Genomic DNA, 14,013 nt, shown 5'->3' with positions numbered 1-14,013 from the left:
ATATATAATATATTATAATTATAATTAATATTTAAATTAATATATAATATATAAAAATTAATATATTCTATAATATATAAATATTTATATAAATATAGATAATATATTATATTATAGATTATATAGATATAGATATATAATATAGATAATATTAATATATTATGTTATAGATTATAGATAAAATATAGATAATATAATGTTATTATATATATATATATATAATATAGTATATATTGGTATTTTCACATATAATTATATAGTATTTTCACATAATTATATAGTAATTTCTGGTATTTCTGGTATTCTGGGCTTTCTGGTATTCATAAAATCTACATTTGAGTTTTAAAATTAGGACAGGGAGGTGCTCAGGGGAATTTTTAAGAATGGTTTGATTAAACAAACAATTTTTCAGAGGCATGACTTATTTTATTGCAAAATACATTAAGAAAATTAATTCTAAAGAATAATTTTAAATACTTTCTCTCAAATTGTGAATTTAGGATAAAGAAATTAGATCAATTAATTCTTAATGGAAAATACAATATTCGGTTGTACAAATGATTAGGAGTTGGTAAATCCAATTTCTGACTTCAAGATTGGATTTTTTCTAGATAAATTTTGTATGGTTTGGTAATATTGATCTTTCTGTCTTTCTCCATTTCAGTCAGCAGACTTGAAGAGAGAGAATCAGAGTTGAAGAAAGAATACAATGCACTACATCAAAGACATACAGAGGTAAGTTCCTAATGCCCTTTTATGCCATTATTTAAACAAAGAAACTCATCCTAATTTATAGTAATTCTCCTTTGAAATCTAAATAGCTTATTTCCTGGAAAATAATTGAATTTTACTGTATTTCTCTGTTAAATGTCTTAAATTAATTTGGTATGTCTTCAATTTGTATACCATTTTGATTAATGTCACTAAAAAAGAACTACTTGCTTCCTTGGTTAGGATAAGTAAAAATTTATATGGGAAGAGTATCCTTAAAAAGAGTAACATAATTTATTTTGTTGGTACTATTCATGAAAGGAATAAGATGGGCTGGTTAAGATAGTGGTGTGAGATCATAAATTTATGATGCTAATTTTTGTGACAATTTGTTCTAAGCGAAAATGGCTCCAAAATAAGTTGAGTGTAGATTTAATGTGTACTTTGATGTGTTATATAGTCACATACTTTGTTAGGATTATGAAACATCAGAGAATTTAGTTTTCATTGATGTATCTGGAAAATTGTCTATGAGAAGGCTAGAATCATAGAGCCAAGGGGAAAAGAGAAGCAAGTACACTTAAATTCTTTTTCAAGGAAGGGAATAAGCATTTATTATAATACCTTCTAGGTGCTAGACATTGGGTTTAATGTTTTTATGAATATCTCAATGTATTATCTTATTTGATCCTCCTTTTACACTTGATAAAACTGAGACAATGAGTGATTAAGGAGATTTGAACTCAGGTCTTTTTGAGTTCATGGCAGGAGAGCAGGAAGTCAGGAAGAGTCTTGAGTAAATATCCTGCCTCAGATACTTAGTAGCTGTGTGACTCTGAGCAAGGCATTTAATGCTGTTTGACTCATTTCCTGATCTGTAAAAATGAATTGGAGAAAGAAATGGCAACTTGCTCCAGTATCTTTGTGGGGGAAAAACCCCATAACACAAAAGGGGTCATGAAGAGTCAGACATGTGTGAAATGTTTAAACAGTAAAAAGATAATTTCTTACTTCAATCCCAGAGCATATTGCAAAAATGCCAACATTTTTATAATAAGCTTTTTGGTGAATATCTGGGATAATGAATTTATTTGAACAAGCCTTGCATAGGTGACAGTGTTGATTTGGATGCCTACCTCAGTCCTCTAAATACATGGTAAGTATTTTGTAACTTGCATTGATGTTAGGCTGGGGAGACTGAAGACTAGGCCTTTGATTTCATTGGTTGAGGGAATGCTTAAATGGGGTTGGGACCTTTTCTGAAATTTGTGACTTTGGAAAGCGAAGTGACTTGGCTGGAGTCATACTATCAGCTTGGGTAGAAGTGACATGTGAGGTCCTCCTTCTTGGCTTTCGGCCAGCCCTCTACTCGGCACCCTGCTCTGCTTTCATGAAATATATTTTGGAGAAATATGTTCACACACTGGGGCAAATTGGCTACTTACTACTTGTATGGTTTGGGCAGATACTTATTTTCTCAGAGCCTCCCTTTGCTCATCTGTGCTGTCAAGAAGCACAAATTAAATGAACTATTGGATTCTTTCCAGCTTTTAAATCAATGATATTATATGTCCTAATATAATTTATTCTTGAGTGTTGTTGCAGTTTTGTAATATGCTTAAAAATGTTATAGAGTATTTCCTTTTAATTCCTTTTAATATATGTAAAATGGATGTATTGTTGAAGTTTTTCTGAAAAGTGAAATCTGTATATTTAATTCCATTTGTTCATTGATTTGCACAACAAAGTTTAAGCTATAACCTGACCTCTTTCTCTGCTTCCTCTCTTCTCCCATTTAACCTTCCACCATTTCACTTATCCTGACCTACTTTAGCATTGGTGTACAATAAAATATTACAACAAGAAAAGGCATAGTAGTTTTTCAAAGCAATTTAATTCTGCTCTGGTCCTAATTCTTACAATAAAAGCTTCATGATTTTAAAGAATAATGGCATTTACTTCCTAACTCTAGGAAGTCTTTGAAATATTTATTAATTCTTCAGTGCTCCCTGATAGGTTCCATTTTCCTGTCAGTGAATTTTGCTTAACAACAGCTAGATGCTAAAAATAATACACAAATTGACTTTTTAATAAATCAAATCATTTTTACATGCACACACACTAGCTTGTTATTTTTGGGAATCCTGGACATAAATCTAATTATGTTACTCAAAACCCCAACTCGGATACATATAATAATAGCTCCCTTTTTGCCTATTAAAGAAATTTGTCAACTCTTATCTGGTATGTAAAACTGTCTAATATTTGGCCTCATCATGCTTTTGCAGAAACCATACATTACTCCCCTCTATGATGTACCTTATAGATCTTATTACAAGCATATCCTCTCCTATCTTTGTGCCTTTGTCCTTGGTATTTCATATCTTGTCTGCCAACTTCATACCATCCATTAAAAAACAGTTCAAATGAAACCCCTTCCACAAAGCATTCCTTGGTTTCTTTCCTGTACCTCTAAACCCTATTTTATAGTCATCTTTCCCCCTAAACCTGATCTTATTTTTTATTATACGTCTGTTTATGTTTAACTTCTCTGTTATTTGTATTTAGTTTTCCTAAATTCTCCTATACTATAAATAATAGGAGAGGAAGGACATGTCCTCATAGTATGCTGTATAAGTGCTTAATACATGTTTTTTAAATTATTCAATTTTTTGATTTGATGAAGACATAGAAGAAGGTTCCACTGTGCAGGTGAACAAAGTGAATATGAAACAAAGTGATCTTAATCAGTGTGCCACATAGTAGGAATTTGGTAAACAATTGCTGACTGTACGAGCAAAAAAATAAACCTATAAAAATGGGGGCCAGGGATATAACAGCCAATCTACTTTTTGAACTAAGGATTCCTTTAATTTTTATCAATTAATTTATTGGTATCTTCATTTTCCAGCATCACCTCCTGCAGAAAAGGCAGCTTAGGAAACAAATTGGCATATTAAAAACAACTACCACCACCATCAAAAACATTCAGATTGGCAAGTAGATCTTGCCAAAGAAGGCAAAGATGGTGGGCAAAAGGGGAGGGGGAACTTGGGAATGATGAAGAAGGATTAATAAATGGGTAAAAGGAAAATGAGTGTGATCTCCCCTTCCCCTGTTCCCGCCCCCCCCCCCAAAAAAAAAAAAGAAAAAAAATATCATACCCCCTGCTTCTCCCAGAAGTGGTGAGGGAGGAAGAATTAGTCATAAAGACATTCTAGGGGATACAAAAGGAGGAAACTAAAATTGGAAAGTCAAACCTATTCTTTTAAGTAAAGGGTACCTGATCCCTTCTGAGATTTCCTTCATAGGGTCAAAATGTCTTTTAATTTTGTTTTATGTCAAAATCTAAATTCTCATTGTCTGTGCCTTTGTTGTGAGCTTTTTAAATGGCTAATCATTTATATGTGTGGTATTCTTTTAATCAAATGAGTATTTATAAAGTGCCTGCTCTTAGTGTAGACTGGATGGTAATGACCAAGGTGAACCTCCAAAAAGAAATGAGAAAGCTTATCTCCTGTCACACCTTTGTTAATATTAGGATCTATAGGTGTGGAACCTTGAGTATGTGAAACACTGAATTTATGAATGATGTAAATTTTTGATTATGTTGCTTATTTTTGCCAAAATTTTTCCTTGGCTCTTTGGGCAAGGATATGAGGAAGTGATACAATAGGATATTTAGCCATGTAAAAGCATCGATATTAATGAAAATCATTTTTTAAAAATTAAAATCTTTGGGGAAATAGATCAATAAGATATGGCAAATTAATATAAAGCAGCATATTGGCTATAGGGAAAGACAAACATGACGAACTCAGAGAAACACTTATATGAAGTTTTGCAGAGTAAAAAGAACAAAGAAAAAACAGTATATGCAATGGCTACAACAATAGGTTAACATTAAGAGGCTATTATTTTAAAAACAAATGAGCTGGATAATGTTGGTAGCTTACTGGCAAATCTATTAACAACCAGTACTTTGCATCCCTTCCCCACCTCTTATACAACTTGCAATGAACTACTCTAGCAGGCCCAAGGACATGACACAGACTTACAACTCAATCTGCCACCAAGAACTCTCTCTCTTCCCCTCTTTCTAGAGTCATGGAGACCTTGGCTTCAGGCTATGGAAATATGCCATGGCCATGGCAGACAGTATAGTTGTACCTACTCAGGAGTAAGACACCTGTATGGGGCCAGAGCCCCATAGAATCAGTGCTGGAAAGTTTTAATAGCGGTACTTGAACAGATAAGTCCATAATACCAGCAGAGCCAATGCCAGGGTAAATAATTTTGTAGCACCAATGCTGTACTGCTCAAAACTGCTTGTACCAAAGAACTGAGAAATGGAGGAAGCAGGACAAGATACAACATGGTGTACATGAGGAGCATACATCAATAAACCTGATGGAAAAATAGTAGCATCCAGCTTTGGACCACCCAGAAGTCACTTGAGGCAAAAATCCAGATTAGTTGAACCAGTGGGAATTGCCCAAAGTGGAAGGAGGTTAGGACTTTTGGAGATCTGACTCTTGAGGAAATCACAATTAGAAAGGACAGAGTCAGAAAATGAGCAATAGGAAAAATTGGGGAAGAGGGCTGAAATTTTCATGAAGAAAAATCGAAGTTCTTGAACATAAGCAGATAAATCAAAAAGGAAAACACTAAAAATATTAGGAAACATAATATCAAAATCTATTGAGTAATTTACTAATTATTGCAAAACAAAAGATTTTATTAAGTTGGTGGACTTTGTGAAATGTGAGAACTACATAGAAACATAGCATACTGTTACTGAGTAGTGCAAAAGAAAAAAAATAATTAAGAGAGTGGAATTTATGGCTTGCATAACATAGTAAAAACAATGGGCAGAATGGCACATGAAGAAGAAGAGCACGAACTTGGAGAGATTTCAAGAAAATTGCAGGGGGGCAAGGTCACCAGGAAAGAGTGTCAATCAATGGCAGGTGTGGGTCAATGCCTAGTTTCTGCCATACTAATTTTCCAATTTTTCCAGCAGTTTTTGGCAAATAGTGATTTCTTATCCCCAAAGCTGGGGTCTTTGGGTTTGTTAAACACTATATTGCTATAATCATTGGCTATTTTGTTCTTTGAACCTCACTATTCCATTGACCAATTATTCTATTTCTTAGCCAGTACCAAATGATTTTGATGACTGCTACTTAATAATATAGTTTTAGATCTGGTACAGCTAGGTCACCTTCATTTGCTTTTTTTTTTTTCCATTAGTTCCCTTGAAATTCTTGACCTATTGTTCTTCCAGATGAATGTTGTTAATATAGCAACTGGAAACCTTAATCTCATATCTCATATCAACTATATCAAAATGGAACATAGTGATACCATAAACCAAATAGGGGTCCACAAAATTATCTGTCAGTTATATGGATAAGAGAAATTAAAGGAATGAAGATTGATAGAAAGGAGATAAAACTATCCCTGTTTACTGATTATATGATGGTTTACTTGGAAAACTCCTAGGGTGTTAGCAGAGATACCAATTTTGACAATAGTTCCAGCAAAGATATCTTACAGAATAAATCCTTAAAAATCAGCAGTATTTCTATGTGATAATAACAAAAGCATTAATAGATAGGGAGTTCCATTCCAAATAGCTGCAAAATGTGCATAAACTACCTACTAGAATATTGTTGTGCTGTTCAAAATTCTAAGTGTGATGGAGATAGAGAAATATGGTAAGATCTATGTGGAAGACATCCCCCAAGGGTCTGACCCTTTTGTGGTGACAGAAGATTCACAGGTGTTATTTTACATGGTTTCAATATAGGTTGTGCTGTGTTCTTAAAAAAAAAAAAAAAGCTATTTGTCATAAGAATTGGCCTCCTTAGGATGGGGAAGGAGAAAGATACTTGGGATGATAGTGATATAAGAAACAATCTCAGTAAAAAATTATTTTAAAGAAAATAACAGATAAGTTAACAGGAAAGATATTAAAACAAAAGGGATAGTAACTACCTAGAAATCTATATTAGGCTAAATTAGGCTAAATAAATTCTTCTATTTTTAGGCATGTATGATTCCAACTTATACCTTTAAAGAGTGAAAGGTGATAAGAATTTACTTGCTTGTTCCTCACATATGATTGTGATGTCTGGGCTAGCTTTCTGGAGGTCCTTAGGACAAGCCTTGATCTCAGCAGGGATAGACACCACAAGAATGGTCAAGAATAGAATCTAGATTCTTTATTCTGTCTGGTCCAGTTTTGATCTTAGTGTAGGAGGTAGGAGACCCACTAATAGTCAAAAATAGAATGTCTCTCTTCCAGTCCTCCTTAGCTCTTATATACCCTATTACAATTACTTCATTATGGCATACTATGTATTTGTGAACTAGAGAACCATTACATCACCATACTAAGTATTAAGTATATATGTAAACTAGAGAACCATTACCTCATCAATTCTACTGAGTTAATACCTTGTTTCAAGTATATTTCTCCAGAGTTCGGGCCCTCTACACAAGATGTTTCATCTCTCTATTATCTGTCTTCTGTATTTGGAATGAATTCTTTCTTCACCTTTATCTCCTTGAATCCCTACCTTTTTCCTTCAAACTACCTACTGCATCAGCCCTTTCCTGTTCCTGCTACAACTAGTGTCCTTCTCCCTTAAACTTAGAAGTATTATTTGGTATGTATATATATATTGTCTCCCCTTAAGAATGTATTTGATATGTATACATGTTGTCTCCCCTTAAGAATGTAAGCTCTTTGAGGGCAGGTATTGTTTCAGTTTTGTTTTTGTATCTGCAGGGTCTCTGGATCTACTGGGCATTTTATAAATGTTGCGCTTTTTTTTGTTGTTTTGTTTTGATTGATTCATTGTTCTTACTAGTGCTTGTTCTACTCATTTTTTGAGAATTATTCCTGGAAATGTTCTGATGAGAGGACAAAGATTGGAATTATTTTTAGACTTATGTATAAGGGATATTACACCAAAAAGTCCAGTTCTGTTCATTTGTTGTGACATGCAAATGATCCTCGGTTCTTGTGAAAGTAAGTGAAGTGGTTGCTCTAGCAGTTTTCTACTGAAAAGCTTTCAGTATGGCCTTGGCAGCAGACTGAGTATTTTAGGAACCAGCCTAGCTAGAGTCTCCTCGTCATGTAGGCTGGCTGTTTTTGGTGACAAATTTCTTGGCTATAGCAATCGGCAAAACAAAATGATAAAATGGTCTTCAACATATTTGGCCCCTTCTGCTTTATTCATCAGAGCCTAAGAAGTGGAAAAGGGTTCAAAGGGTGCTAAGAGTCGCATCATTTTTAGACTGTATACTTTAATTTTCAGCACTCTAAATGTGGAATTTTAGTCCAGTGAACAAGTGGACATAATGCTAGAGAGCATGAACTATATTAGTCTTCACAGATGAAGCCAGAGGAAAGAAATTTGTTGTTGAATCATATTTCTAAAAGAAGCAAATAACATTATTTAATGTGAGATGTGGTCATCTTGTTTTCCTTTATTGGTATTTGCAAAAAGACTGCCATGAAAATAATTGCAGTTCATGCACCTATATTAGATACTTATGATAAATAGAAAAATGTGATGAACTTATAAAACATCCTAATTAAGTCAGTAGATACTCTGATCTATGTTTGTTGCATCAATCAGAAGTTGATTAAAGGAAGAGAATGATGAAAAAATATGAGAAAAAGACAAGAGTCTAAAGAACTGTAGATATGAAAAAAGTCTCACCTTTATATCATAAATACAATTCATGAAAAAAATTAGCAGGCACTATAAATCAAGTACCAAGTATTTTACCAACAATGAAATTAGATTATATTGTTTGTTTACTGTCAAGAAAAGACTTGTTATTGTAATCATGGAAGTTATTCCTGAATCTGTTAACAATTTACAATCATACCACTGTCTGGTCAGGACAAAGACTGGACTTAGTAAAAAAGCAAGAAGAAAGAATAATAATGAGATTAAAGATGGTGTATCTTTGAAAGGACTCAATCTTGAATTGTTTAAGCAAGTAATCAACAAAGGGAAATGGAAAATGGACATTAGAAATGACATGAACAATGATTGTAGTAATTTAATACATAAATTTGACTTAAAAATGTGTAACAATAAGATGAAACGAACTCAATAAACGCGAATGCAAATGCTTAGCCAGCATTTGACTTACTAAGTGGAGAGAGAGATGGCTGCTGGTATAGGGTAAAAACATTTTAAAGAAAACATGACATATACATACATAAGTAGTCATTCTAAGCAAAATGGAAGATGGAAAACGAGCAAAATTAAAAGGATTCATAAAAATTAGGATGACAAACTTGTTTTCAACATGAAGATCAATAAAACCATTGCAATATTATAGTTGGGAAGTAGAAATAGTTCCAAAAGGAATAAAAGTGGAAAACAGCTAGATTATTCCAAAAGGAAGTTGCTTTCTTGGAGGATACAACCATGAGAATTATTAAGGATTGATGTGTGATATCCAAGTATATGAATTGAAAGCCTCTATTATAAATATATTAGTAACTAATTGAACACCATATTAGTAACTAATTGAACACCAACAAGTCTGTGATCATTACAGAGCTCCTTAGAAAACCGTTCAAGAAGTTCAGGATGGCCTGACCATCCATAGAGAGAAAATCAAATATATTAAGAATGTCTGTTGACTAGACTAAGACATGCATATTTTTATTATAGCTTTTTATTTTTTTAAATTTATTATAGCCTTCTATTTTTAAAAAATAGATATGGATAATTTTTGACATTCACCCTTACAAAATCTTTTATCTAATTTTTACCTCCCTTCCCCCACCGCTCTTTCAGTTGGTTAGTGATCCGATATATGTTAAATGTGCATAATTACTTTATACATGTTTCTACAAATATCTTGCTGTACAGGAAAAATCATATCAGTAAGGGGAAAAATGAAGTTAAAATGCAAGCAAACAACAACAAAAAGAGTGAAAATGCTATGTTATGAGCCACATTCAGTTTTCAAAGACCTCTCTCTGGGTGCAGATGTCTCTCTCTTTCAAAAGACCATTGGAACTAGTCTGAGTCATCTCATTGTTGAAGAGAGCCACATCCATCAGAATTGATCATCATATATTCTTGTTGCCGTGTATAATGATCTTCTGGTTCTGCTCATTTGACTTAGCATCAGTTCATGTAAGTCTCTCTAGGCCTCAAATCAAAAGTCCTCAATCTTTATTCTTGGTCTTAGACACAGGATTGAATAGAATGGAAGCAGAATCTCCTCGACCACCTTCTCCCTCATCCAACTGCCAAGCTTGTGTCCCTGGCTAGTCTTATTCCACCCCCTAGTCCCTCCTACAATCCTTTGTATACACCAATCACTGAGCCAGTACGGATAATAGAAAGGACCATTTTCCCTGCAGAGTATTGTCCAATCAGTAGTTAGCCTCATGTGCTCCGCAGTCCTGACCTCAGTGCATTGACTCAATAGTTTCAGCCCTCTACAGGCTGCCACAAACATTTTTGGACATGTGGGTCTCTTTCTCTTCTTCAAGATCTCTTTGGGATATTGGCCCAGTAGAAACACTGCTGGGTTAAAGGGTATGCACAGTTTGATAGCTCTGTGGACATAGTTCCAACTTGCTCCCCAGAATGGTTGGATCAGTTCAGAACCCCACCAACAATGTATTTATATCCCAGTTTTCCCACATTCCTTCCAACACAAATTAATTATCTTTTCCTGTAAGACATTGATTTGTATTGAAAACCTATAAAACTAATCCATCAGTTAAATCTATTTGGCATAGGTAGTACGGAGGAATGATGTGTTGGGCCTGTAATTGAACCAGAATATAAGAATGTACTGGATTATTTTGAAGAAGTTCATAAACCTTTTAAAGCTCAAACTTCCAATGAAATCCAAAACCCATGCTTTTAGCATGTTCATTTTACCCATATTTCAGCAAGACATAGAATAAAACAAATTATGATTTTCATACAGTTTTTTTTTTTCTTTTTGTCTAGGAGCATGTTCATCTGAAAAATTTGTACTTAATGATTTTTCACTGTTCCTTTCAGCTCTAACATAGTGGGAATACAATACTATGAATCTTTTTTTTTTCAAAGTAAAGAAGCGTTTTATAAAGAAATAATCATCCCTTAATTTACTGTAGTTGTAAATAATAGCTCACAATTATATACCATAAGGTCTACAGAAAACTTTATACATATTATTTGAATTATTTGAATCATCACAGCAGTTTGTGCTTACAAATATTTTTATCCTCATTTACATGTAACCAGGTGAGTCACTTCACCTCTTTGAGTCTTAATTTTCCTTATTATAATATAAGAGATTGAATTAGGAGGAGTCTAATTCCCAAATCTTCTTCTTAATTTTTCATCCCTTGACGCTCAGAAGGTTAAGTACTTTTTGAATTCAGGATTTACTCAACTTGAAATCAGGATTTCATTTATTTCAGGCAACATGGTTGAATGAGAATGTACATCCAAATATATTCATTTCATAACTACAAGAAATGCTTCAAATAAAGTAAAAGAAATGACAAGTAGAAAAAGTAAAGAAATGGGGAGGCATAAAGGAGCTCAAAATATACAGTGAAGAAATAGCATGGCAATAGCAAGTTAATGGAAGTTTTGTATTTGGAGCTAGAACCCTGGAAAAATAGAATGGCACACAAAGGACATAGAAAAGCCAGCAAGTATTTATTAAGCTTATTGGACATCACCCCATGTGCTGTATTTTATTCTATTTAATTGTTGGAACAACTTACAACAGAGGAAACAGACAAACCACTTAAATAACTTGTTATCGAGGTAGTTAATATCTTAATACCACTTAACTGACAGCATTAGCAAATGGGGGAATTGGAAAGGCCTCTCTGTAATTGCTAAGATTTGAACTATTTGCAAGGAAGCCAAGGAAAGGTAAGGGAGCAGAGTGTCTTAAGCTTGAGGGATAGTACAAAGACACAGAATTGGGGGATAGAGTGTCATATGTGTGGACCTGCAGGTAGACCATAGTATCTGGATCATAATGCATTGGTAAGAAACTGAGGATGAGAGGAAGTAATCAGGTAATGGAGGAGCTCTAAATAGCAAAGAGAAGATTTCATATTTGATTCTAGAGGTTTGGGGGAGCATTTAGGGCCCCTTAAGCACAAAGGTGAGAGTGAAATTGTAGAAAATAACCTAAACTGAATGGAGGATGGGAAGTAGGTAGAGATTTGAGGTTGGGAGATAGATTAGAAAGATGTTTCAGCAGCCCAAGTGTAAAAGGCTTGAATTAGGACTATGGAAGTGGAGAAAAGGAAATGTATATGGGACTTGTTATCATGATAGAACCAAGATTTGACCATAGCCCGAACCTGTGGGATGAATAAGGAGGAGAAGTTTAGGATGATATTAAAAGTTTGTGTTCAGGAAGTTTTAAGGGATGATAATGTTTAAAGTTCATTTTGGGGCATGTTGAGCTCCAGGTGCCTCTGGTGCACTTGGAATTTGAGATGTTAAAAGAGGCCATTGGTAATGCATGACTAAAGCTCGGAAGAGAGTATAAGGATAGCGGAATCATCTGCATAGAAATGATCATTGAATTCACTAGAGTTTGAGATTGCCGATTCAGAATAGTATGGAACAAAAAAGGAATCCAAGAGAGAGACTTTGGGGCATTTAACATTTAGTGGATGTGACATGACTAAAGAACCCAAAGGAGATTGGGACAGATAGGAGAACCAGGAACTTAAGAGAAAAGAACCTATTCAGGAGGTTTGGTGAGATTGGATTAGCCTTAGTACTCACCATGTTAGTATCTTCTGCCCCTTTGATTGGAAGATGGAACAAAAAAGTTTCCATTTAGAGATCTTCCAGAAACCATCTCATTTCCTATATTCTTTGGATTGGATTCTTATTCTCCTCTCTTCCTCCTACCTGCACCCTGAAGTCCAGCTTCCTTCTGCATATTATCTTTTCCTGTTAGATTTTAAGTTTTGTTTTTGTTCTGTTTTTCCTTTATTTTCCCATTGCTTTGCTTAGAGCCTGGCAAACTTGGTAAATTTGGAGGAGAAAGTTTAATTTGAATAATGACTGGTCCCTCCTTCAAGTCTCTAAGAAAACCCAAATGCCTCATTGTGAGTGTATTTAGTATGAATTCCATTCAAGTGCCACAATTGTTGACTTTTTCCCCACCTCCCTCTCAAATTCTTTTATTCTCTGATAATTTTGAAGTCAAGCTGGCTATACTATTGTGTGGACTGTTTATTTAAAATGATACTTGATATCAACTATTAGAAAAGGATATTTTGTAATTCCCCATTTTTAATTTGCTTTCAATTAAAGTTTCAAAAAGGAACTTTTCTGATTATTTTTGAAAGTTTTCCGCTTTCAAAACATATGTGTGGACAATTTCTTTGATTCTTCCCTTATTTCCCCCACCCTCCTTCCATAGATGGTAAAAATATATGTTAAATTCAATATATGCATACATATTGATATAATTATCTTGTACCCAAGAAATCAAATCAAAAAAAGAAAAAAGGAGAAAAAATAAAATGCAAACAACAAAAAAAGAGTGAAAATTCTATGTTGTGATGCACACTTAGTTCCCACAGGCTTCTTGTAATGATGAAAGCCATCTATACTTAAAAGTTCATTGCAAGTGGTCTGAATCATTTCATTGTTGAAAAGAGCCATGTCCATCAGAATTGATCATGCAGTCTTCTTGTTTCCGTGCATAGTGATTTCCTGGTTCTGCTCATTTCACTTAGCATCAGTTCATGTAAGTCTTTCCAGGCCTCTGAAATCGTCCTGCTGATCGTTTCTTACAGAGCAATAATATTCCATAACATTCATATTCCATAATATTTAGCCATTCTCCAATTAATTGATGGGCATCCTCTCAGTTTCCAGTTTCTTGCCACAAAAAGGGCTGCACAAACATTTTTGCACATGTGGGTCTCTCTCCCTCTTTTATAATCTCTTTGGGATATAATCCCAGTAGAAACACTTTTGGGTCAAAGGGTATGCACAGTTTGATAACTTTTTTGAGCATAGTTCTGCTCTCCAAAATGGTTGGATCCATTCACAATTCTACTAACAATGTATTAGTGTCCTACTTTTCCCACACCTGTTCCAACATTTATCATCATCTTCTGCTGCCATCTGAGAAGTATTGTATTAATTTGCATTTCTCTCATCAATAGTGATTTAGAACTAGTAGTATAGTAATATGAAAAAATTACTAGAAATGATTTTAATTTCTTCATCTGAAAATTGTTCAACTTTTGACCATTTATTA

At 34.0% G+C, this 14,013-nt stretch overlaps 1 protein-coding gene and 1 long non-coding RNA gene across 8 annotated transcripts in view; one reads left to right on the top strand and one right to left on the bottom strand.

Moving 5' to 3' along the window:
- SPAG9 (sperm associated antigen 9) overlaps nt 1–14,013 on the top strand; it is a 126,994-nt gene that overhangs the window by 46,344 nt on the left and 66,637 nt on the right. For all 6 annotated transcript variants that reach the window (XM_031966404.1, XM_031966402.1, XM_031966405.1 and 3 more), the window contains one exon: nt 665–735. In XM_031966404.1, coding sequence (XP_031822264.1) covers nt 665–735 — 71 coding nt within the window. The remainder of the gene's footprint in view (nt 1–664; nt 736–14,013) is intronic.
- LOC116423319 overlaps nt 1–14,013 on the bottom strand; it is a 59,372-nt gene that overhangs the window by 29,759 nt on the left and 15,600 nt on the right. The gene's annotated exons all lie outside the window — the stretch shown is intronic.

Source organism: Sarcophilus harrisii, chromosome 4, assembly GCF_902635505.1.
Source record: "Sarcophilus harrisii chromosome 4, mSarHar1.11, whole genome shotgun sequence".
In the NCBI taxonomy this organism is placed as follows: domain Eukaryota; kingdom Metazoa; phylum Chordata; class Mammalia; order Dasyuromorphia; family Dasyuridae; genus Sarcophilus; species Sarcophilus harrisii.
This window is presented reverse-complemented; position numbering and strand designations above follow the sequence as displayed.